Source organism: Budorcas taxicolor, chromosome 3 (assembly GCF_023091745.1).
Source record: "Budorcas taxicolor isolate Tak-1 chromosome 3, Takin1.1, whole genome shotgun sequence".
Classification (NCBI taxonomy): Eukaryota; Metazoa; Chordata; class Mammalia; order Artiodactyla; family Bovidae; genus Budorcas; species Budorcas taxicolor.
The window spans coordinates 69,738,103-69,764,235 of NC_068912.1; the positions used below are offsets into that span (position 1 = coordinate 69,738,103).

At 37.8% G+C, this 26,133-nt stretch overlaps 1 protein-coding gene across 1 annotated transcript; it reads right to left on the minus strand.

The window, feature by feature from the left end:
- Nucleotides 1–790: 790 nt before the first annotated feature.
- On the minus strand, nucleotides 791–25,768 carry LHX8 (LIM homeobox 8). The gene is made up of 9 exons (XM_052637620.1): nucleotides 25,688–25,768; nucleotides 23,636–23,722; nucleotides 23,111–23,272; nucleotides 19,160–19,281; nucleotides 16,888–17,108; nucleotides 16,269–16,372; nucleotides 11,605–11,700; nucleotides 5,208–5,391; nucleotides 791–867 (listed from the first exon to the last, which is right to left on the minus strand). Exons 1-9 carry the CDS (start codon nucleotides 25,766–25,768, stop codon nucleotides 791–793), a joined length of 1,134 nt encoding a protein of 377 aa, XP_052493580.1.
- Nucleotides 25,769–26,133: the final 365 nt, after the last annotated feature.

A 26,133-nucleotide genomic window follows, 5' to 3' on the forward strand; every position in this document is an offset into this window, starting at 1 on the left:
AGTGCAATCATCTACAAATAAGTTTCCTATTAAAATGTACTCACAACAGAGCTCAAACCAAAATGACTTTTAAAATTAAAAGTTATTATACGTGTAAGAGTCTAAAGTCAACTTACTGCTGAAAATACACACACAAAAAGGATAAATTGGTTGAAACTTTCACAAGAATGAAAAATGTTTAATAAACTTAGAATGGTGGGCTTATTAAACTATAGTGTTATTTACAGCCATAGTTCATCAACCACAAACACAATAATGTGTTTGCATGGCATGCTACAACAGAAGCTTTATTCAGTTCATTCAGAAAACATTGGCAAAATAAATTTCAATTGCAAATTCACAGATACAAGCTTCAAAGTATAAAGTTGTATATAACAAAAAGTACAGGTAATATTTATAACAATAACTTACAGATACAAACTAATGATAAACTACAATTTCACAAAGGATTGTAAACATTTTGCACACTTGTCAGTCCTTTCTTTTAGGCAAAGTGCTCTTTTGATGACAAATAAATTAACAGATACACACTCGAGTGAACTATTTTCATACAATACAAAAAAAAGTTTTGATTTATTTTCTTCTTGTAAACATAAGTTTTACAAAAAATGAAGAATCAATAAAAGTGTCTTGCAGGCCAACTAGAGATACATACCTGGGCAGCAAAGTGATGTTGGAAATGCTTTGGGTGTTAAATAAAAAATTAACATTAATATATTTTCAATGGTATTTTATACATAACAAATGACAAGTTTATATCCTTAATCATTTCTATCCCTGAAAGAAGGAATTAGGTATGACTTATTGGCAGTTGTGTCATTGAATGGGGTAACAAGGGCTGGAGTCCAAGAGTTGTTGGTGAATGAGCTACAAAATAGAAAGAAATTTGTGGATCAGTTTTGTATGGTAAATAAAACTGACTTAAAAACAAACAAAAAACAATCCAAGGCAAAGTCCTCTCACTACTGATTATAGGTAAGGGCACCAAGCTATTCCACTGACCTCAGCAGAAGCATTAACTTATTCAGCATAGTGAGTATAGTATTATGAGAATCCAGGAATGGTTTACTCCAAAATCTTTATTTTGGGCCCCAAGCTTTTGCCATCCATACCCCATTCACTGTACTTTATCCTGCAGCCAGAAACACACCACCTTTGTCTACAGAGATGTTGCTAAATTTCACACGAAGTTTCCTCTATAGGGTGACTCCTGCCCCAAATTCCCATTTATGGATGTTTAACTGACTCTTTCCTAAGCAGACATGAAAACACATTTGATTGAGGCAACACTACAGTCATTCATGTGAACACACACAATTTTAATCCTAGTACACTAGGATAAATGGCAACAATGATACAGGCTCTGAATTTTACTTTAACCAAACCTTAAAATGAACTTTTCACTCTCAGCAAAGATTATGCTGCTTCAAACCAAATATCCTCCTAAGAGCAACTAAGAAAGCTGGACAAAATTTTTAAAAAGCTGTTTGAAGGCATCTGAAAGATACCAAGGCAGTGAGAGTTCGCAAAGCCAAGTCCTAGAGAAGGAAGGAAATAAAATGAGGCTACTTTTCCTCCACAAGTGTAATAACAATTTTAAAAGAAAATGAATGTCTAAGAGGCTGAGAAGTTTAGCAGAGTTTTCAGGAGTTAGACTTTAGGTACTGGGGAACAAATATGAAGGACCAGGTAACACTGAAGAGAAGCCCTCATTAAAAACAATAGACACAAAACAAAACACAAGCTTTGGGGGGGTATCCCAAAAGGCTACTGCCAAGAAGTGGTGACCCAGAAATATGCCAGCCTTTGTGAGAACTGATGTCTGATTGGATTAAGTTGGTCTTCCCCTGACCTAACTCCCTGCCAATGTCAAAACTAAATTCTCTCTGGTGGAAAATATCCCATCCAGAGCTTCAAATTATTTCTAGTTTTCACACCTCACATCTGAAGTGCAATAAAAAAGTAACAAGGCAAATAAGACATGACTTGACTAAAAACAAAGAGGAAAAAACAATCGAATAGATTGCAAAAATATCCAGATATTGGAGTTGTCTGGTATGAACTTTAAAATAACTATAATTAGTATAACAATTGTATTAAGGAATAAAGTGATAAGATAGATAATTCTGGTATAGAAATAAAAACTATATAAAAGAATGAAATGGAAATTCTAAAAACTGAAAACAATAACTGAAATTAAGACCTCAGCAAGTGAGTTTTACAGCATATACAGAGAGAGAATTAGTGAACTGGAATACAGATAAGAAAATATCTAGTCCAGAACATGGAAGATCAAAAGGCTAGAAAATATGGACTTTTTCAGTAATAGCAGAAATAATATTTGAAGATACAGAAAGTTTATATAAGCAAATACATCAAACTTTCATATTCAAGAAGCATATCTAGGCACATTCTACAAAACTTAAAACCAAGCACAAAGAGAAAAGCTGGGGGGAAAAGGACATTCACTTTTAAAGGAACAAGAATAAGACCCATAGCTGACTTCGACAATGAGTGGTATCAAGTCAATTAACTATATTCTAAATAACAGAAACAATGGAAGAAAACTATTTTATTCATATTGTCAAAGTGCTGAAAGAAAATAGCTGTAAACCTAGATTTCCATATATAAAGGAAAAACCATTTACAATTAACTGCATCAAAACAAAAACCTATAAAAAAAAAAAACTAACAAGAGATGCGTAAGGTTCCTAAACAGAAAACTCCAGAATATAAGAGAGCATTTGAAGGTGACCTAAATAAACAGAAAGACAGACTAGGATCATGGTTTGGAAGACATTATTATTAAGATTATTAATTTCCTACCAAATTATTTAACAAATTATACCAAAATCTCAATTATTTTCTTTTTGTTGGAAAAAATTATGGGAATGTAAAGGGTCAAGAAGAGGCAATACAAACAAACAACAAAATAGGATAACATGTATTACTGGATATCAATAATTATATGTCCAGCATTAGTAAAACAATTAGGTATGGATACAGAAATAAATAGACCAATGAAACAGAATAGTATGTTCTAAGTCCCTTCAGTCATGCCCAACTCTTTGTGACCCATGGACAGTAGCCCTCTAGGCTCTTCTAAGGATACAGAAGTTGACATATAAATTATATGGACACTTGGTTTATGACAATGTAGCACAGAAAATCAGCTGGGAAATTGGTACTTTCATAAACATAACAAAGACTTTGTCCTTATTTTACACTACATAGAAAATTCAATTCTAGATGGACTGTAAATCTAAATGTCAAGCTAAAACATGGTTAGTGATATCATAGGAGGAATATATGACAAAGGTCCATTTGGTCAAAACTATGGTTTTTCCAGTAGTCATGTATGTATGTGAGAACTGGACCATAAAGAAAGCTGAACACCAAAGAATTGATGCTTTCTAACTGTGGTATTAGAGAAGACTCTTGAGAGTCCCTTGGACAGCAAGGAGATCAAACCAGTCACTCCTAAAGGAAGTCAGTCCTGAATATTCATTAGAAGGACTGACACTGAAGCTGAAGCTCCAATACTTTGGCTACCTGATGCAAAGAACTGACTCACTGGAAAAGACCCTGATACTGGGAAAGATTGAAGGCGGGAAGAGAAGGGGACGACAGAGGATGAGATGGTTGGATGGTATCACTGACTCAATGGACATGAGTTTGAGCAAGCTTTGGGAGTTGTTGATGGATAGGGAGGCCTGGAGTGCTGCAGGCCATGAGGTCGCTAAGAGTCAGACACGACTGAGCAGCTGAACTGAACTGATAGGAGGAATATCTTCATTACCTTTGAGTAGGAACAATTTCTTGAACAGGTCATAAAAAAGCATTCCTCATGAAGGAAAAAAACTGATGGAACTATATTAAAATTAGGAACTTGTGCTCCATGAAACATACCCTTAAGACAGCAATACATATGATCATGAAAAAACTTATCTATATGCAATACACAGCCAAAATTAGCACAAATCAAGGAAAAACAAAACAGACAAGCCAACAGACCAACAAGCAAAGGACATGAACAGGTACTTCACACACCAAAAAAACAATATACAAATGCCCAAAGAAAAAATACTCAGGCTCTTCAGAGATGAGGGAAAAGCAAATGGAAATAATGAGATAGCACTATACAACCACTAAGCTGGCTAAATTAAGAGGTCACACCACATCAAGTGCTGGAGAGGATGTAGAGCACCTTGACCTCTCATGTGCTGCTGGTCAGAGTGTATATTGGTTCAACCAGTATCAGAAACTTTTTGGCAGAATCAACTAAGATTGAACACATGTGTAGCCAGTACCCTATATGCTACTCTTAGCATATATGTACTAGATAAAACTGTGAATTAATGTGCACCAAAAGGTGTGTACAATGAGGCCCATAGCATCATATACATAAAAGCCCAAACCGGAAATAAAATGAGTGCCTACCAACCCTAAGTGGATAATGGTATCCTACAGTGGAATTTTGTATAACAATGAAACAAATCACTGATTCTTGCAACAATACAAAGGAATCTCACAAACATTATAGTTGAAAGAAGTGAGACACAGAATACATTCTGCAAGGTTTGATTTATATAAAGCTCAACAACAGGCAAAACCAGAACATGATTTTAGGAGTCAAGGCAATGCTACTTTGGAGGAAGAGGCTAATGACTGGGAGGGGACATAAGAGAAGCTTCTGAGGTGCTAATTATATCCTACTACTTCCTCTGGGTAGTATTTACATGGATATGTTGATTTTATTAATTCATCAAGTTGAATACTTATGTGTGTACTTTTCCATACGTACGTTTTGCTTCAATAAAAAAGTTTTTTTTAACAAAATTCAGTAAACCGCAATCTAAAAATCTGAGGGTGAATACTTGTGTCTGACCATAGGAAAATAAATTATTCAAATATTTATCAGAAAAAACATTCTTTTTGTTTTGACCTAAGTAAAAATCAAGCACTATCTATGAGTCACTATGAATATCTGTATTTTAGCTGTAAAGTGAGTGCTTTGCATGCCCCTTAAAAGGCTGTCACAGAAGTAAGAAGATTGGATAGTTCTTCTCCCTACTGCATCCCTCTCCCACAGTATTTTTCAGCTACTACTGAGGTAATATTTCAAAATGTGAATCCTATTAATAATATAATATTAGAAGGTATGAGTGATTGTTTGAAAGGCAGCTGTTAAATGTTAGGATACCTACCATCCATATAACTATGCAGTGCAGTTAACATCGTCCCATCTTGGGGCACATATGCAGAATAAGCCATTTCTTCTAACATAGGTGGAGACAGTCTGGAGGGTGGCACTGCTGTGACTGGGGCAGAGGAGGAGTGATTAGGACTGACGTGTTTCTTGTGGCGTGCTCTACAGTTCTGAAACCATACCTGAGAGAGCAGAAAAGCAACAGTAGCTATGTCACATAGCAGCTGAGTACAATACCAGTTCAATACTACAAAGGATGCCACTCTACCATGTAAGCACAGCATAAATCTAAAGCAGCTTTCTTTAAAAAAGAGTTCTGTAGACACAAGAGAAATCATTTTGCACAGTTATCAACAGTCATTTTCTTTGCCCAAATAATAATTATCTGATGATTTAATTTAAAACAGGTTCTATAATAAGCCAGCATCTTCCAAAATAAAAATGGGGGAGGGGATTCAAAATTTCAGAAAAGTTTCCTTGGTTCTCCTACTGACATTTGGGACAAAAAGTAAAATGGAAAAAAACCCTTCATCAGAAATTTTTAAAAAATACACTACTCACTGTATTCTCAGACACCTGCTGGACTTATTTGAAATCCATTTTCAAATGATTAAAATCCCCACTGAGAACTTAAGGCTTTCTACAAACCTCTTGATTCAGTTATTCCAGTCTCTTGGTAACCTGCTGAGTTCAATTTCTCTTAGTAAATGCATAGGCTATTCTCTAAGAAGCAGGTTAAAGTCAGGCTTACAGTAAGAAACAACTAGCAATATTTAAGTAGAAAAAAATGCAAACATATCCACTGGTGAAACAGTTCACCAAATGTAAAGAGCTAACCACCTTGTGTCCACTCCATCACAGAAATAAAGGAAGTTCTGGGTTAAGCAGAATTTTATGTGCAGGTCAGGGTAAACAAGTCTAGACCACTCAGAATGCTTCCAGTAACTAAGCTACCTGCATGTGAACTTCCTGCTCTTAGATATAACCTGCCTACAGAGTGTTCCTCTATTAAAATATTATAGCATTTATTTGCTATCACTCCAAACAACTCTGTCATAAGAAGATAGAGAAGTGGAGGGATTAAAACTTTATAAGGAAATTAGGATAAGAACATTTGGGGATCAAGGGAGAAGGCCAGGGGCTAAGTCTCTGCCCAGGGCTTTGCAGGCAGGCAGTTGACGGCTCAAGGGAATCAGGGCTGAACAACGTGGAACAGAGGGCTGAACAAAAAAAAAGATTTATTAAAAAGTTGGCCTGACTTCAAAAGGCATACCTTGCTATCCTTGGGACTCATAAACAGAGGTATAAACTCACGGGGTTAAAACTAAAGGAAAACAGGTCTGAGTAGGTGGCTGAGGGGTAGCATCTAAGGAGTATTTCGGAACAAGCTTAGGCATGTATCAAGGAAAATGATGTAGTCCCAGCCTTATCATCCATGTTCTGGAGCAGCAGCGAGACTCGGGTATCTATACAGAGATTTCATCCAAAGTCTTCAGTCACAGTTCCCTTTACAGGCTACTGAACAACGGGCGCCACTGCCGTCACCCAGCCAGCCAAGAAGACACACTCACAGATTCTCCAACTTTTAACCAAGGAGAGCTGCCACCTGCCTTTTCCCCTGACACTGCCCAGAAGATAGGCACCCCACAGGACGACATTAACCTAAAACACATGGCACTATGATTCCCAGAGTTTCTTCAAAGTATCTTATGTCTCCAATAAATTATATATTAGATGGAAAACACTTATTTTTTTTTTTTAATTTCAGACTTTGGAAATAAATATGAAGATAGCCTGATGTTAACAGTAGAATAACTACCTTAACGTAATTCAAATACCTCCTAGAAAAAAATCAACAGGTAATTAAGCAAAGAGACGTTTGAAAACACAAAGAATCATGTAACCTGCACATTTAAATAAAGATTTCAGGCATCAGAAAACTTCTGACATGAGGACTGTCTAGCTTGAGGAATGAAATACAAGTCCTTTTGATTCTCCTTACTGACTTAAAATCTCTTCTTGTTTTGCAAACCACTAAGAGAGTTAAAATTTCTTCTAAGTAACATACGTTTAAAAAATCTAAGTTGTAAATTGTAAAATACATAAGCTGAAAGCAGGCCATGGAGACATTCTGTAAAAGAAGACTAGTACATTAGATCAATCTCTCAGAAAACCCAAAGGGTCAAATAAAAGAATTTAATGTATGAAAAAGATGTAATTTTAAATGACTGAGAAACTAGAGTTGGCATAGAATTGATTAGAGAAAGCTACCTAATCATTTGGGGGGAAAAAAGAAAAATCCCAACTTTACAACACGTAACCAAAAGTCCACTACAAATAAATAAGGATTTAGATATAAATAATTGGGACCATAAATGTTTATCGAAACAAAAGCCAATGTTGATATACTTCTCTAGGTGAAGAAAAAGGCCAAAGCTATCAGAAAAAAAATATGAAGAGATTTGAATACAAAACAATGTAAAATTTCTATATGGTAAAAATAAATGAAAAGGCAATTGATGAACTATGAAAGTTTAACATGATAAATAAAAATCAGTAAGATAAAGAGAAAAGAAATAACCCAATATAAAAATCAGCTAAAAAATACATTTTTAATCACAATATAAGTAAACATATTAAGGTTTATTGATAATAAAAGAAAGATAAATAAAAACAACGATATTTTCTTACTGGCAATTGGAAAGGATGTAAAAGAATGATAGTTTTTAGGATTTATCCACTTTTAGGAAAGAGAAATTTCATATGTAGGTTCTGGGAGAATAAATTGATTATGAACTTTCTGCAAGGTGAATTTTGTACTATCAGTCAAAAGCTCTTATAATGTTTTTATCTTTTGACTCAATAATCTCACTTCTAGAAATTTATCCTATAGACACCACTGAACAAATGCACAAAGTATATACACAATGTTCTTCATTGTAGCATTTTTATGATGTAAAAGATTTCAAAATAAACTAAATAAATTATATAGTAACACAAAGGATGTATATTTTAATATGGAAAGGGAACTCCAAGCACACTGGGAGAAATAGCAATGTTTTATCATGTTTCTGTAAGATATACAATTCATAATTCAACTTTGTGAAAGGATATGTGAGCAGTGATTATATCTGGATGTAGACTGTTGAAAGTAAAATCACCCATCTTTGTTCTGTGATTTCAGCTCAGTGGTGATCTGCTCTGTTACAATGTCTCACTAGGCAGACTTTCAGGGCTTCCCTGGAGGCTCAGATGGTAAAGAATCTGCCTGCAATGCAGGAGACCCAGATTTGTTATCTGGATTGGGAAGATCCCCTGGAGAAGGAAATAGCTACCCACTCCAGTATTCTTGCCTGGAGAACTCCATGGACAGAAGAACCTGGCGGGCTACAGTCCATGGGGTCGCAGAGTCACACACGACTGAGTGACTAACAATTTTCACTTTCATGCAGACTTTAGCTAGTAAAGGTGAGATCTGTAATAATATCCTGTATAGGACCAGTATTTCCACTTAATATTTGGGTAACCTAGTTTGTATATAAGAATCAAGGCCTAGTAAATCTCTTTTCTTTAACATTTCTAATGTGTGCTCAATGCTAGGAAGTAGCTGGGCAAAGAGGTTCTGACTACTATTTGAGTTCACAGTAATTAATCCTTCAAAAATACTGTAAAGGACTATATATTTGAGTTGTTAGTACTCCTGTGCCATCTTATCAAAATATTTAACTCTTACATATTAAAGCCACCACCCAACAATATATTCTCCAGGTTCTAGGGCTTGCAATGTAGCTAACTTGCTCATAATACTGGTGACCTAAATACCTGGAAATTATATGAGAGATATCTGTCTGGGGTTCTTACTTCTTTAAATAATAAAGAAAGCTCTCAGAAAATCTTCCATTTTCCTTTGCTTCCAACTTCAAAGTAATCTAAAACGTAATAACCATGAATCTGACTTAGCTACAGCAATCACTGTCACTGAATGTATAGAGTCTTAGATTATGAGGAACCCCTCAGACCATTGAGTTGGAATTACCTCAACAAAGGAAGTCTCACTTCCAGGTAAAGGAAACTCAAAACCTCAATGGTGTGTGCTAAGTTGTTCAGTCATGCCCGACTCAATGACTCCATGGACTGTAGCCCGCCAGGCTCCTCTGTCCATAGGATTCTCCAGGCAAGAATACTGAAGTGGGCTGCCATGCCTCCTTTAGAGGATCTTCCTGCCCCAGGGACTGAACCCATGTCTCCTGCACTGGCAGGCAGTTTCTTTACCAGTAGTGCTCAATGGTAGCCGATGCCAATTTTGTAGACTTACACACTGAGAAAATTCTTCACTGTGAGTGAAATCTGTTTTTCTCCTACTTTCCTTTGCAGAGACATGATCCTGCTGCCTTTCATAACCATTTAAAGACACCTCTGTTTATACTCTTCCTTCCCTTACCATCTCTGGATCTTTTCTCCAGATAAATATCCCTGTTGCTGTTAATAATAGCACACGATTTCCAGACTTTTTTTGACCTTAATCTTCCTCTAAAGGGAGCACTCTTTTCACACTTGTTAGCCCCTTTCTAGAATCTGGCACTCTGAGACAAACACAATACCCTGGACATCTGAAAGTACTGAGGTTATGGGACTTGCCACCTCAGACAGCCTCATTACACTGCACTTAACCAAATCCACGGCAAATCTAGGTCTTCATAGAAGCTGAGGTATCATCAGGTCTCTCCCACTGACTTCTTGGAATAAATGATCTTTTAATTATGAAATACTTCAGGCCTAATAGAAATAAACTGAAGAACACACACCTGTTTACCCACCAGCCAATTTAAGAAATAAAACATTATAGTGCAGTGTTAGACGCAACTGTTTCCCCCCACTGGACTTCATCTTACAGTCTGTCACTTGCATCATTACTCTGTTATACCTTTTTAACCTTAAATATTATTTAAAATTGTTTTCCATTTCCCTAGTCGAAGGGAAATATAAGATCCTGATACAGTTGACCACCTCCATCTTGAATCTACCTCAGTCCTCAGGCTTCCATGATGCTTCTACCCTAGACTCATTCCTTGGTTCTGGCTGTGATGGTCTAGTTCACACAGCTCGCTCCATAAAGTTCATGCCTCAGTTTTTACTGCCCACAGTCTCTCTATAAAGGAGCTAGTTTCATGAGTCTGGTTCATCCTTTGTAAAAGTTGCTGTCATGTTGCACTCTTTGTGATCCCATGGACTGTAGGCTGCCAGGCTCTGTTCATGGAATTCTCCAGGCCAGAATACTGGAGTGGGTAGGCATTCCCTTCTCCAGGGGATCTTCCCAACCCAGGCATCAAACCCAGGTCTCCCGCACTGCAGGCAGATTCTTTACTTTCTAAGCCACCAGGGAAATGTATCCATGGAAATAATGCTTCATTCTTTAAAATACTGGTTTACATGCTCAACTGCCACCATCATTGCCTGATAATTAAAGCTGGAAAAGGAATTCATCTCCCTCCCAACTGCCAAACCCAAATTTTAAAAAACCTTTAATAGTGCTGTCAGTAACACCATTTCCATGTATACTTTGACTTCAAATATAAGTCATCTTTGATGTCTCTCTGCTTCACCATTACAGTGTCCAGGTCTTTTTCCTCGTCTCTCTTGCATCCAGTGGCTGCCATTAGTCTTCAGTAGATAAAATGTTTCAGAATGAATTTGAGGCCACCAGCTAAGTCTCTTTTTGAAAAATCATTATTTTGCTGGGCGTCACACCTCAACTGTCAATCTCCATGTAGCCTCTCCCAACTCTAAGTCTTCCTATGTACTGTCACCAGTCCTTTCTTCCTAAAAATACATATCATGGTTTTCTCCTACTCAGAAGCAAACTTGATATTCACAGGCCTCTCCAAGTTCAGCTTAAACAACTCTATTTCCCACAATGTGCAAACATAAATTTTATCTTCCAACAAATTTGCTCTAACTTATCCTTCCCTACTTTTGTTTACATCATTCCTTCTACCCGGATCTTGAATAAAGGTCATCAACATTGCCCACCCCCTGCACACACACACATCCACATACACAATCATAGAAAAGTAGAAACAATTCTGGCTTCAAAAACAAATCTAGCTCCAAACAGTAGCTGTCTTTTTAGCCTTAGGATCTTAGGCTTGCTCTGAGCAATGAACGAAGTAACTTCTGCAAAGAGCTGTCTAACAAATGGTAGCCTGGATCATGCAGGCTAATAATTACCAGGCTTTTTAAAAAACTGATTTAAAATGTGGAGAGATCTAAAATGAGAAGCTAATGCTTTGACATTTCTACACACACACACACACACACACACACACACAATGTACACTTATAAAAACCTAGAATAGAACTTTTAGTATCTCTTGATTAACCTTTAAAATAGTCACCTGTATCACACGTCTGCTCAAGCCTGTCCTTTCTGCCAGTTTCTGGAGAGTCTGTGCATCTGGGTTGTTGTCCTGAGCAAACTGTGCTTGCATAACCTGTTTTTTTAAAAAATGTAGGTAGTAAATAGTAAATAGCTAAAAATAAGAAGCTCAATCTTCTGAACTTTGATGACAGGAGAGATAAGGCATGCACAAGAAAATGAAGTACTTGTATTTTACTACTTGAAAACCAATACAGAGAAGTGTATATCAATAAAAAGAATGCATATTATGTAAAATTATGCACAATTTGCTATGCTCAAATCTTAAAAAAAATAAATTTCAACATAAAAAACTTGTCTCTCAACTATGCTGTTAAAAATAAGCTCACCTTTTCTTCCATTCTTACAACCCACAAAAAATGCATAAGTCTATTTACTATTTTTTCCATTTTGTTAAAAATTACTAGCATTAAGCAATTTTTAAAAATATAAAAATCATATCTTTGACCTCTACTCAACTAAATAGCTTCAAGGCACCTACATCAATTTTTATTAGTATGAAAATAGTAGACAGTGCAACAGATTGCACTCCACTTAATTGCAATGACTCCATCATTCTTTGTTTCGACACTTGTTCTATGCAAAGGAACATCTGGGACCTTAAAAGAGAGATACTCATCAGTCTATTGTATAAGAATTTCCCTGAGATCTAAACATTCATAGATCAAAAAGCTCCCAGATGATTCTGATGTGAACCTTTGGATTGGAACCTGGCCTCAGCTTCCTGGGAGAAAGATATATGCATGCCAATAATTAACAACAACACAAGTTAAAGTGAGATGCATGGAGTTAAGGAGGAGGAAAAGGAGCTCCAGAATAAAAGCACAAGCAAAGGGCTTTGGATTCCTTCAGAAAAGAAGTATTGGGAATCAAGCAAGATATTTGAATTTTATTACTTAAAAGTGAATAGAGGGAAATATAAAATATAAAGAAAGTATTATAATGAGAGAATAGAGCCTAGCATCCAAATGATTGTCCATGTCCTGGGCATGGGATGGGGGTAATCTAACTAATCTAAAGTTCTGCTGACCCTGACACCATTTCCAACAGTCAAGATTAACTGCATTCTTTACTATGTTCCTCAAATAATACCATCTTCTGCCACTGCACTTGTCACCAAATAGCTAGCTAATTTGCTAGCAAGTAGAGCTCTTCATAGCAGAAGGTGAGTTTCTGGAGGGTAAAGGGAATGTCTTATCCATTATATCTGGAGATAATGCCCAGATTAACTGAATGAACCTCCACAATATGCAGAAAATCCGAAGATAGTGTGGAGAAAAAGATCAGTGTTGTTCCGGGAAGCCTTATGAGGTTTAAAAATTATGCATTTTTTTCACTTAGGTTCTCACTGATAGGACTCTTCCAGAATAAGGCATTCCTGGCTTCCAGTCCAATATACTTGTCCACATACTTGCTGTAAACTAGCCACTTTTACTTTTGCTTTTAAAAATGGGCAGAAACAGCCTAAAAGTTTATTATCATGCCCAGTTCATGTAATCCTTCCTCTCCTACTCCAAATGTGTTACTTTAATATCTTCATGTGCAAATAGTTGTGTTTATACGTAGTTGAGCATGTAACATCCAAAAGAGAAAAAAAGAATGAACAAATTAATGTCTTTGTTTTTTTAATTTTTCAAGGAGGAAAGCTGAACAGATATTTATTTGTAATGTTATTATAGATAATTTATAAAACAAAAAACATATGCTCTTCACAAATGCATTTCAAATTCACAAGTTTAATAATGGAACCAAATTACATTTACTGAAGCAATTTCTCATTAAGGAATAAAGGAAAACTTAAATCAACACTGATGGTTTAAAACTGGAATATGCTAATGGAAAAGTAAGATGTATTCATCAGTGTTTAGTCTCACAAAAGAATCCTTTTAATTTCGACTTGGTTTCATTGCTCTCCAGTCACTAATGATGCCAAAAATCTACCCTATTCCTCCTCTGAGCTATTTAAAATGGTCAAGGAACTAGCCTCTGTAGACACATCATTTTCAAGCCAGAAAGTCTACCAAAAATGTCAAGAGTCTGCATAGTAGCAGCTGACCAACTTAATCTGAAAGTAGATTAAAGTAGGTGCCAACCCTGGCATGTTTAACATTAATAATCATTGAGCAAGTACTTCCAACTACAATAAGCAAACCATAATATTGGCAGGAACTTTAAAAATACAATTTATACAAATGAGACAATATTTGAAATATTTTTGCCAACACAGAATAGTCTATTTTGTGTTAAACTATTTTTTTCTTCTCGTAATTTTCTAAAGAATTTCGAAGTTTGTTTGTTCCTCATACTTTAACTCTAAGTCCAGGCAAGGTACTGTATGAATAGTCTTGACTTACTGACCACCTATATTTTATTGTTTTGCTAAATTTAAGCACTACTTAAATAATTAGCTTTTTGAGGAGTAAGACAATTTAACAATGAGGTACATGGCCTGATTTATTAAAGCTTCTGGTAAAGTATAATGATTCAATTTATCCTAGATACCTAAGCAACAAAGAACACTTGAGGACAAGATTATGCCTCATCGTTTCAGTCATTCCTGGCATAGACAGATGCTAATCAACACTGAATAAGCGAGAATATGCTTAGAAAGAATATAATTTCTGCTTTCATTTTTAAAAACCTATGATTTTGATATAAATTTTTAAAAACTCATGATTCAGATAACATTTTCATATACTAACGCATGGCTTAAGTAGTTTTTATGCACATTTGCAATTTAAAACTATAAAGCCATCTTCAAGATTCAGAATCTCACTCTTGTTTTAGCTGCCACAGCCATGAAATGGAGTCCTAGTAAGGCACAGTTCTACTCATGGTCTCCTGGGAGGCTAAGGAAAATTAAAAGACCAGAAGTTTGGGAAGTAGGGTACAAATCTCTTCTCTGCCATTCCCTTGACTGTCTGCCTTGGGGGAGTCTCTGCAGTTCTTGAATTGTAAGAGATGAAAAAAGATAACGTACAGGAAATTATCTGGCATAGAACTTAGTAAACAAAGACCTCCACAAATATTATTCCCTCTCTATTTAATTAGTATCTACACTTTCCAGATGAGATTGTACATATCTACCTAAAAGTTGCTTCAAATTTTCAGGTACCCTTTTACTAATAAATTTTTATATCGAATTAAAGTTATCAGTCTTATGACTATTAAAATTGTGGCAGTCTTTCACGGAAACAGCCCACTTTATACACAGAACATATTTATATTAGAGATTCTATTTTAACTCAGACACCTTTTAGCTACTGGGTATTTTGCTACCAGGTCTCCCACAGGTACACGTATCCCCTACCTGGGGCTTTCCATGATTTTCATGATAACCACATGAGGCACCCAGAAAAACAAGCTTCAGATATTTCTTTCAGCTGCCTTACCTTCCATTTTCTACTTACTATAGTAGTCGATGCCTGAATTAATGAATCAGAAATAATTTTCTGGAATTTTTTTTAAGAATGGATCTAGATTTTAAAGCTGGATTGCTTTTCAGTGACATTAAGGTCCTTTGGGATATTTATGTCATATCAAGGCTTCTTTCTTAATCACTGTCAAAATAAATATTCTCTCATACTGCATTCATCTTACATACTGACAAGTATTAGAATACTATCAGTGATTTTTCAAAAAATTACTTTCATTCATTTATTAACATTGTATAAAAACTCTCTAAAGTCTGAGCTAAGATGGATAATATGTGTAAAGCACCTAGCCATACATACATGGTAGGTGCTCAATAAATGTTACCTCACCTTAACATAAAGCAAATACTTCAGTCACACTAATCTTTTAGAAAATGATTTATCTGAAAAAAAAAAAAAATGCCAGAAAAAAATCACTGTGTGTACAGACTTAAATATAAAGCAAAGAGTAATTATTTCATTATTTTCCTGACTATAAAAATAGAAGTTATGACAATTATATTTAGGGCAACTAAGTTGAAAATAACCCCTCCATTTTCAGGGAATATAATCAAACTTTAGCATCAAATTATAGAATTACTCCCTCTACCCCCTTTAAAAACAAGGAAAGGTCTACTTGATTGCAGTCAATCAGTAGATTTCTATTTATGGTAAGGCATTTTCAATTCCTTCCTACTCAGAAAATCTACAATCTTGTCTATTAAAAGACTCAATGCAGTTTGTTAAAAAGATGAACACATAAGAGTCCCACAGACCCACATACTGAACGTCTCTTTCTGTTAAGTGTCCCAAAATGTTCTGTCTTCTATTAAAATCACATGTAGTAACATAAATACCTCGGTTAAAGTAATTTTCTCAGAAAGTCAGGACAGAGCAACATTTTGTTTGCACCTTGATGTTAATGTTAACAAACATCAGGGAGACAAACTTGCATAAGTTCACATCATACCACAACTCTTGGAATATTGATAAACAATATTTAGGGCAATGTTTTCATACACTTAACAAGTCAGTTTGCACAAAAAGCACAGAATAACTTTTTTGAAAAAATAAAAATGTTTTAAGACAGCACAGACATTGGTTTTTGTTTGGCTTTTGTCAGTTTCGGTGTTTTTTGTTTATTGGGTTTTTTTTCTCTTTTTTGTGGTGGAAAAGGGCTTCAAAAACTCAAATTCATTGTGATGTCTACCTGGAGCTGATCTGCTGTAAAGCTGGTCCGAGCTCTTTTTGCTGGTTTTGGATGATTAACATCTTGCTCTGTAAGGAGGGCGCCTTCAACACTAATCCCATTACCTGCATATAAAAAACACACCAAATGTGCTGGTAAGTCAAATGGGGGCAGTCATACAATAACAGGTTTCTTGCATCTCTTGGCGTGGTATGAAACTGTATACATCTTCTAGTTCGCCAAATCCCTTAAGATTTAGAACATCCTAGAAGCATAATGTAGAAGCAACATTCCATTTGTAGGCTTATATATTTAGTCAAAAGTGCACCAAGTTGAAAGTGCACATCTAAGGCTCATCCTTAAAAAGGCAAACACAAGGAAACAACTGGTTACAAAAAGCAAAACAGAACCCTAAACTCAAGGCTGCTTCCTGAGAATATGGCACAAGGCAAATACATATGCCATGGCTTTTCTCATAAATAAACAGATGGAGACCATCACTAACAGTAGAGGGCTTAATGAGTTTCACCACAATTACACTGCACAAAATAATGCTTTAAGACGACCTTAGGAAAAAATTATTTTTATCCCTGTGTTCACTGTCCCAAAAGATTCAAAAGTATTTTAAGTATATATTTACCATTTTCCACTTCTCTTTTTAAATTATCCAGCATGCAGTCATAATGCACTCTGCAGAGAACTTTCTCTTCCACTAAAGCAAACTCCTCTCCCGTAGAAAGTTGTCTTTTGCAAGAAAAGCAGGCAAAGCACGCCAAATGATAGACATTCCCCTTGGCCCTCCGGACCCAGTCAGTAGAATGGATATGCCTCCCACAGCGAGAGCATCGAGTTCCATACCTTCTACATAAATGGGGGGTGGGGGAAGGGTGAAGAGTTAATGCTTGGTGAGATATTCATCAGTCTAGGATTAAACTAACACATTATATTACTCACTGGATTAATCCAAGTATTTAAATCTTTTGAAAATGAAACAGGAATAAATTATTTTTTAAAAGTCAATATGGTAAGCAGCAGCAAGACTTGAGATGGGATCATAATTCAAAACTGTTTATAAAACAAAAACTTCTCATTGTTACTCTAGAGGATACGATTTTTTCTCTTAAAATAAATGAAATTTGAGTTTCAATATCCTTCTTGTAACAAATATCAGGACATTTATAAATTATCTAGAGACTCAACACAACACACACACACTCCAAACTGAAAAAACTAAAAGTACAAAGCGATACCACTGAAGATATAAATAGTGATATCTTAAAGCCAAGTTGAGACAATTAGAAAATACTTTAAACTTTTTTTTAAAAGTTAAAGCATTTAAAATTGATATTATCAAAGAATGAATAGAACAGAAATTGTTCACTCTGGTGCGTGAGGAAGGAAAACTCAGAGATGCTTCCTTTGGTAAACAAGCTCTTGCATTACCATCCACAAGAGGCGGGGAAATATTACCTAAAACTTTTAGACACAATTCTGGACATTAAATGCAAGTTAATCTTAACAAAATGCCAGATGTAAAGATCTCCTTTATCTCTCAGTCCTTGTGACACTCTGTCATATCTCCTACCACAACCGCAGTCATAGCCTGGCACATCCCCATTAAACTAGAAAAGTATATGTGTCTGTGTCTATTCATTAACATATCTTTAGAGGTGTTGCTAGTTTTTAAGTTAATCTGAATCATAAAATCAATTTTTGAATATAGTAAAATACACGGAATTTAAAAAATCCTGAAGAACTAGACTTGTAAAAAGTCTCTGAAAACAAACATTTCAAGCAGCTTTAAATTACAAAAAAAAAAAAAAAAAAATTAAGATTAGCATACCCTATGTGAAAGAGGAGGCAAATTGCTACTGTTTTTGAGAAAATAGAAAGCAAACCTGATGAAAAATATATGATTGGGGTAATTATAAAATCCTATGATTTTGTAAAAATAAAGGACTCTGGGTTTCGTGAAGTGCTTTAACTTGCCTAGCAATTTTATTCAAATCAATCACTAAACTCCTAAATCAGTTTTTGAAATTGAGTATAAACAACATAATTAGTATTACAAACTTCATTATGTAGTATTAACTTCCCAATTTCACAATGAAAATTCTTCTTCCTTTGGAAATGCAAATAAAGGAAAAAGGTGATAATTTTAAAAAGTCATGCTTAAGGATGATTTCAGTTTTGAGATAGCTATCCATTAAGAATTGAATTCTATCCATGAGGAAATTTTCCATTTAAATGATTATAAAGAGACCAGGCAGAGAAAATGTTACATTTAATACCCTAGGCAAATATAATCGCACAAATATCAAAGAACAGACAAAAGAAACAGAATTTTTAGTCAGGTTATGTAATTAGACTTGGTGTATTTCTGATACTGGAATGGTCAATTCTTCTGAATAATATGGTTTATCACAGTTTTCAAACTGCTGGCATTTTATAGGTATATTACAGGGGGTCATTCTATAATAAACTGGTAAAAGCTCAATAACACTTTGATTTTTTTCCCCCTATAATTACTTCATTTTGTCTTACTACTCTACCTGAACAAAGAGCATTGCTACAATAAGTCACCTTATATTTCATACTTTATATCCCTGTACAGCAAAGAAGCTTCCCTATCTATAATACCTAAAACTTTCATTTGCCAAGGTAGAAAAAATTATTCAAAGTTAATTTTTATATACTGGGTTCCTAAAACATATAAATATGCTAATTTTATTTGTTTTAATCCAATTTACCTCAAAAATATAAAGCATTCTCATTTTGAAATCTGTTGTATAAGAAAAAGTGGGCTTCAGTAAATAAAACAGGACCAGAAAGCCTATTTATAAAATTATCTTTGTGTAAATAATTTCTTGGTGTATCTACTTACTAAAAAAACAAAAGAAGTTTCAGTGTACCTGAAATAATCAAGTTTGCAGAAAATGTCTTTGTCTTTAATATAACAGCTGGTGTGCCTTCCTAAGGAGGTCCTGCAGACGCTGCAGGAGAGACACCGGACATGCCAGCACAGGTCGTTCACCTGTGAAGAAAAAGGGGCCAAATGAGAAGCCATTCTAATACCATGCTTAAGAGTATCCTTCATTGGTTTTCTCTATCAGGCAATTTTAAAAGCTAGCCCCTTAATATTCTAACACATGCTCTGAATGTTGCCATCTAAGAGGTGTCATATTTACATACATACGCATCTAGATATACTCTCTTTTAGATTTCAGCCAGAAAAATCACAACAGCATATTATATACTTCGTGTTTATTTTTTAAAAATAATTTTGAAAAATTCAAGTATCTTTTTTTAAATAAATCAAATGTCCATTCTGTTTTTTTTTTAAATCAACATCTATGAACATAGGGAAAATTTTGGTCACTTTAAGTCCTACATATCGGTTTTATAATTTTTCCTTGACCAAATTCTTCCCACCATAACACATGGCAACTAAAGAATTCGAGCCACATACCTTCTCAATCTACTTTTTAGCCAAATAATTATAAACTGTTCACTAGTTACAGTGAAAAAGAAAATGGACAAAAAGCTTTGTAAGATAAATACTTACCCTTATAAAGAAGCCAGGCAATTCATTTCTCTTACAAAACAGACACTGCTAAGGTAGATTTAGATATTGATATGGCAGAAGCCCTGGCTCCCACCTAACATTAAGTAACCAAAACATAAAGCACTGGTAACCCTACTTTAATGATTTCGTCATTGAAGGAAAAAAATAAATCTCTTATAAGTGGTTCTAAAAAGGCACCCAAGTATTGTTTGTCATTTATACTTAGTAAGACATTTTATTTTATAAAATGCATTAATAAATCATAGCACTTTACATTGTAAATAGGGGCATGAAATACTGTCAGGTCAGTGGACAAATCGTACAAATGCTCACCTTAAACTGTTGCCATCATACTATAAGTTGCATACCTTTGGCCTTCGGGAATGAAGATGTGTACTGAACTAATTTGCCTATAATGCAAGCTCCTAAAGTTTGCCCTTGTGGGCACAAGAACATGGTTTAGCTTAATTAAATTTCATTTAAAAGAACAGCAATAATGCGAAAGCAGCAGTTACATTGTACAAATGGATCTAATGCCTAACATAGGAATTAGGAAATTGGAAAAAATGGGAAATTTTGAAATATAGCTTTTGCTACACTATTTCATAATAAAGACAATCTTGTCCAATGATTCTATCATGTTAGCACTACTGTTCAACATGTTTTACTGTGACATGAAATATAAAAGGTACTGTGAAGCTGAAGAAGAAAGTTTCACTGGCTTCTAATTAGTTATGTCCCTCTTTCCAAAGCACTGATGATTTTAGTGAAATTTAAGCTTTGATTTTCCTATTAAAAAACATGCTCACTATACAAGTAAACAGGGACAACAGCATTGGAAAACAACTGGAAAAAAAATCTGAGGAAACCAAAATTTTAAAAATTAACAATGGTTATCGCTGTCCTGGATATAGAGATGCATTTTCTTTTTTTTTCCCCCCTCAAATGGGTCCAATTAAATTAAAGTTGAGAAGTATAGGCTTCCATTAGTATTCCACTGTTTAAGGCCTTCTGCATTTTGATCTTATCCAGGCTTTTTTTTTTAAGCCAGGATAGATGCAGTCTTCAGGGCAGAGTCATAAGTCATCCTCTAGTTCCCTAAAGCCAGATGTAATTCCTAGTGTGCCACCTTTCCTCAAAGTTTACTAAAACAAAACAAAACAAAACCTTCCTTCATCTTCTTTTTCTTTTCCAGAGAGGAAAATAGGGTGAACAGAAAAAATTCTGGAGACTATAAACCTTTCCTGATGGCTAACATTCATCCAATCTCTGTATGTATACATATATAGGATCAATCCAGAAAAAAAATCACTCAAACGACAGGGCACTGAAGTATCACATGGGCAATAGACGCATCTAACTCCTCTCACATTTTTGTTCTAACTCCATTTTACTTGCCTCATGATATGGTGTTTTTCTATATTAAACAGTTACATCCTCAAATATTCTATTTAATAATTATTTTTTCACCAGTGACTTGAACTGAATTCAGACTTATCTGGAAGAAAATGTACTCAAAATGGTGGTGGTGGGGGAGTTGAGAACTCAAAGAGTTTTTATATAATCATAAAGTGTCAAACTTTTGTTAGTTTCCTATATGATAGGAAGACAGTTTTCTTGCACGTCTACTAATATGTACTTATGCATACTTGTACATATACTAAAGAGTAAACTAAGACTGTATGTAGAAGACTTCATTGAGAGGACTCCAGTCCTATTACAAAAGAAAGCTTTAAAAAACCTCATTTAGATAATTTAGATTGTTTTATACAAATATATATCTGATATATAAACATATGTTAACATTTAAAAGATGAATGCTAGAAATGATTATCTATTTCAGAGGATATGTTAAGAGTCACTTCAAGCTTTTTTCTTTTTCCTCTCTAATATGAAGTGGATCCATTATACATCCATTCAGAAATATTCTGAAAGATAAAGCTAATTCCTGAGAGGGCTCAAGAAAGGAAGAAGCTAGTTTTGATTCAAAAGATGGTTTTGAAATATTCAAAGAGGCTCAGGTCTAGGAACACTGAAATGGGAATCTAAGAATACAGATTTAAAGAGAAAGCTATGCTAACTTGCCAGCCTTAAGAATCAACCACTAATTAAGTAACTTAGTTACTTTTTAAACAGTTTTCACCAAAACTCTTTTTGGTTCTTTATCTTAGTTGTATCTACAGGGTATCATTCTAGCTTCCCAGATGAAGCAGTTTTGTACGCTGAGGCAGAAATTTAAAGAAACTCACAAACTTGCTTTTTGAATTCATATTCTACATAATGAATTCTTTTGAGAAACTAGGTGGGGGATGGTGGTGGTGGGGAGAATAGAAAGTGAACTGGTTTGCTACTAATTTAGTGTAGGAGAGATCATTATTTTAAATAGTGGTTTAAAAAAACTATTGAAGTTGAAATTCCATGATATTAGGATTAAAACACGGGGGACTATGATCCTTCATGCAATGACATGGATAACTGGCCTGCCAGAATTTGTATTTCAAAACTCCCCCACAATATCTTGAGAGAAGTAAAACAAATTAAGACAGACAACTCTCAAACCACCACTTGAAGCACTTCATCCCAGGCATTTTTCTTTTTGTTTTGTCTAACTTCACATCAATTTCCATTGCCCTCCTAAGCACTGGAGATGACGTTTAAAAAAAAAAAAAATCACTGCGTGGCCTTGAAGTATTAAACCTTAGTAAGAGGAGGAAGATATTGAAGATGGTTTTTATTTAAATGATAGTATGAATTTTATTTTGGAAAAGCCTCAGGTTAGTGTAAATAAACACAAGACTATGTAAAAAATATCTGTCTAGAAAAGACTCTTTAAGGCACTTCACAGTGGTTCTCACCAAAAGAGACACTGAAAAGGGAAAATCGGTCAACATATACAGACTTGGAACCCTCATAAGCAGGCAGACGCCTGGGTGTTACTGCTGGTTATAACCCGAGGCTCGATAAAAATAATGAGGCCGGACCTTGTTTCCAGAATGGGTAAGGATTTCCCCACTTCCATTCCTCTACAAGTAGGTGGATGACTCCAGTACATTCACCCGGGTATCGGCACCCCTAGACCACACACACAAGCAGTTTTGCAACAACAGCGGGTATTCTAAAATTTCTTCTCCTGTTTTTTCCCACCTTATGAGTTGCTCTTGACTGGGCGGTTGTGCTAAGAAAGTCTACAACCTCGACCGAGAACTTGAGTGGAAAAGAAGGGGAAAATAAACTTTTCTCCTTCCCCAGAGCTCCCCGGGGAACCGAGCTTGCCTTGGGCCTCGCGGCTCCGCCCTACCTTGAGAAGGTACTTGTCCACGATCTCCAGGCCGCAGCTGCTGCACACACACTTGCCAGGAGGGCAGACGGAGCCCGAGGCCATGGACCGGGGCGAGGACGACGGGGACAGCGGGGCCGAAGAGGAGCACGAGTCCTCGTCCCCCACTCCCTCGGGGCTCACCTGCAGGAAGCCACCAGGCGCGGTCTCAGGCGGGTTCTAGACCCCTCCTCCTCTCCCCATCCCACAGACCCGCGGGGGCTCCCTCACCGCCTCCCCTCCCTTCCCCCAAGCCACCCCCAGTTCCTGATGTCCCGCTCCTCGCCCTCCCCGGGGTCCAAGCTCCCACGGCGCAGTCGCCGGGGCTGCAGACCCCCGACCTCAAAGTCCTGGGGTGCCTGGCGGCTCTGCCCAGCCCGTCCCAGATCCCGCCCCCTCCACCGGCTCCTCGAGGGCCCACAGTTGAGCCCTGGAAGGAACTGGGACAGCAGCCCTCCGTTCTGGGCCGCCTCTCCAGAGCCAGCACCCGGGGCCCTACCCACTCACCAGCCCCTCTTCCCCGGCGCCTTTCCGAGTCCTCCCGGCCGCCAGGGCTGCAGTCCGCCCGCACTCCTCCGACATGAGACCCTGGCACTGAGGAGGTGAGAGACGAGAAGTTCAGAGTCGGCACGTGCAGCCCGGAGCTTCAGCTTCTCGGCACGCGGGGCGAACTAATGAAGGCCCCGGCGCGCTGGGCCGCGCAGGCAGCCGTCTGGGCGCCTGGGCCCGCGCGGCTGCGGGCGAGCGGACGGCGGCGCAGCCCTAGCGCGCAGCGAGGAGGCCACGGGAGCTCCGGGGCTCGCCCGGCGCGCCGCCGCGGTCTCCGGGCTACGGGTCCCCAGCGCTCACCGGAGCACGCCGGTTCCCCGCCCCCTGCCAGGGGTAACGAGTTAATAACAATCATCCCCGCACAAAGCATTTTCTCTCTAGACGTCAATCACTGCGGAGCGGGGATCACTGGGCTAAAGGGGGTGCATGGGGGGTGGGGTGGAGTAGGAGAAAAGAAAAGAGGATTTGAGGAGGGGGTGGGGGTAGAAACTTGATTTCTTTAATAGCCTCAATTAAAAGACCGAGACATATATATTTTTAAATGGGAGCTTTTTGAGTTGGATAGCCCGAAAGGTGAAGAGGTTTAATAGGATACTTGAAAGCTAATTACAGCGGGATTTAAGAAGCCTGGTGTTTGTTCCGATGACAATTTGAATGAAAATGCTTCAGATTAAACCGAGCCAGCAGCTCTTTCGTAAACTTACAGCAATTAGAGCTGCGAGTGATTTATACTCGTTTCTTTAAGGTGTAAATTGCCACTTATTGCTCGGTAAGTCAACATTTGAGTTACCAAAGGATTATTTTTAACCAGCGCAAAAAGCGGGTCGAATAATGGAAAATATCCAGCTGAATTTAATTTGTGTCATTAAAAAAACAACTCACACAACCTCGGTCAAAATGTTTTAAAGCAACAACGCGCTTTACTCAAGTGTTTCCAAGCCTTTGCAGGAGTTTTGTTCTTAAACGAAAACGCAGCCGCTCTGGGCTTTTTCTGCCTCCGTTCACGGAAACGCTAGCTTGGGGGGCGAGGGGTGGTGTCACGGAACTCGAGCGGCCCACACTTCTGTAGTTCTCTCTTCGCCTCCCTCTTCCCTCTGACAGCGTCAAGCGAGATGCTGTCCGAACCCCGGAGTCCCCCGAACCCCACCCCCGGGCTCTCTGCCGGGACTCAGCGCCGCAGCACGGAGGCCGCGTCCTCGTAGACACAGAGTTTAGGCAGGAGCCCCCGGAGTTCCCGTGCGTTCCCCGCAAGCATTCGGGCGAAGACAAAGTCAGTGGTGCCCAGTGAGGGGCCGCAGAGGCGCTCAAACAGGCTGCAGATGATTTTCAAACCTAAAACGCGACATACCCCGCCTTTGTGAGTAAACGCTCCTGCCTCCAGAGCGAGGTGAGAGTTTGTCAGTTCCCCGCTATCTACTCTGAGGAACGATGCAACTACAGAGCCCTAGGGTTTGTTTCTTTCGATTTTTTTTTTTTTTCTAAAGTAAAATGGCCCTCAAAGCCCTCCCTGCGATCGCAAAAGTCTTCCTGGAGCTTCGTCTGCTTCTGTTTCGCTGTACGACCGCGACAGCGAGGATCGCCCTGCGGCCGGAGGAGCTCTTTAGGGCCGGCAAGCGTCCGCCAGCTGCCGAACAGAGAAGCCTCGCCTCGGCTCCGTCCCTCCCCAAAGTCCAGCCCCCCGCCCCAGCCCCCAGCCACCCGAACCTCCCGACTCACTCTCCCGACCTCCCGATCACCGCTGCAAACACAACAAAAGCACGACTCACATCGCCTTAGGCTCGAGGCTTCGTCTCCCAAATTACGGTCTCCATGCCTCAGGTTAAGTGAGCTTGTGGGGAGGGGAGGCAATGATTACTGACTAACGCCACTACGTAATAAAAAAAAAAAAATTGCCGGGTTTGAAGATGAGACTGTTACAGGTAATTTCTGAACCTCGTTTAGGAACCCAAACAGCTCGCGTTTCAAGGAAACTGCGATTCAGCTGGTCTGGCCGGGCGTCGGGTCGCTCACCTTCTCAAGGGGAACTGCCAGCTCAGGCACGTCCTTTTCTTCTAGTTTACACACAAACATCTGATCGCTTTTCCAATACATGGCACTGCTAGGGCTGCTTATCACATACCAACTCCAGAGGGTCAGAGGCTGTCCGTGTCTGCAGATCTGGCCCCCCTCCCCCGCCCCAGTGCGCTAATGAAAGCTGACACACCAAGAAGAGTAAGAAGGCTACAAGTCTTCGTCCAAAGAGGCCGCTGTGACTGTAGCCACTCCGATGGACTGTTCTAAGATTCTTTCCCCAACTTCATTGAGCTCTGCCCTCTAGGAAAAGGGAAAAAAAGTTTTGTTTTCCAGAGGGTGGAACCTCACATGGAAGGAGGGAAGAGGGTGTGGGGTGAAAGTCTTTTCCAGGAGGAATAGCCTCACCTCCTTCAGAAAAACCCGCCTTCCCTACAAGTTAAGAT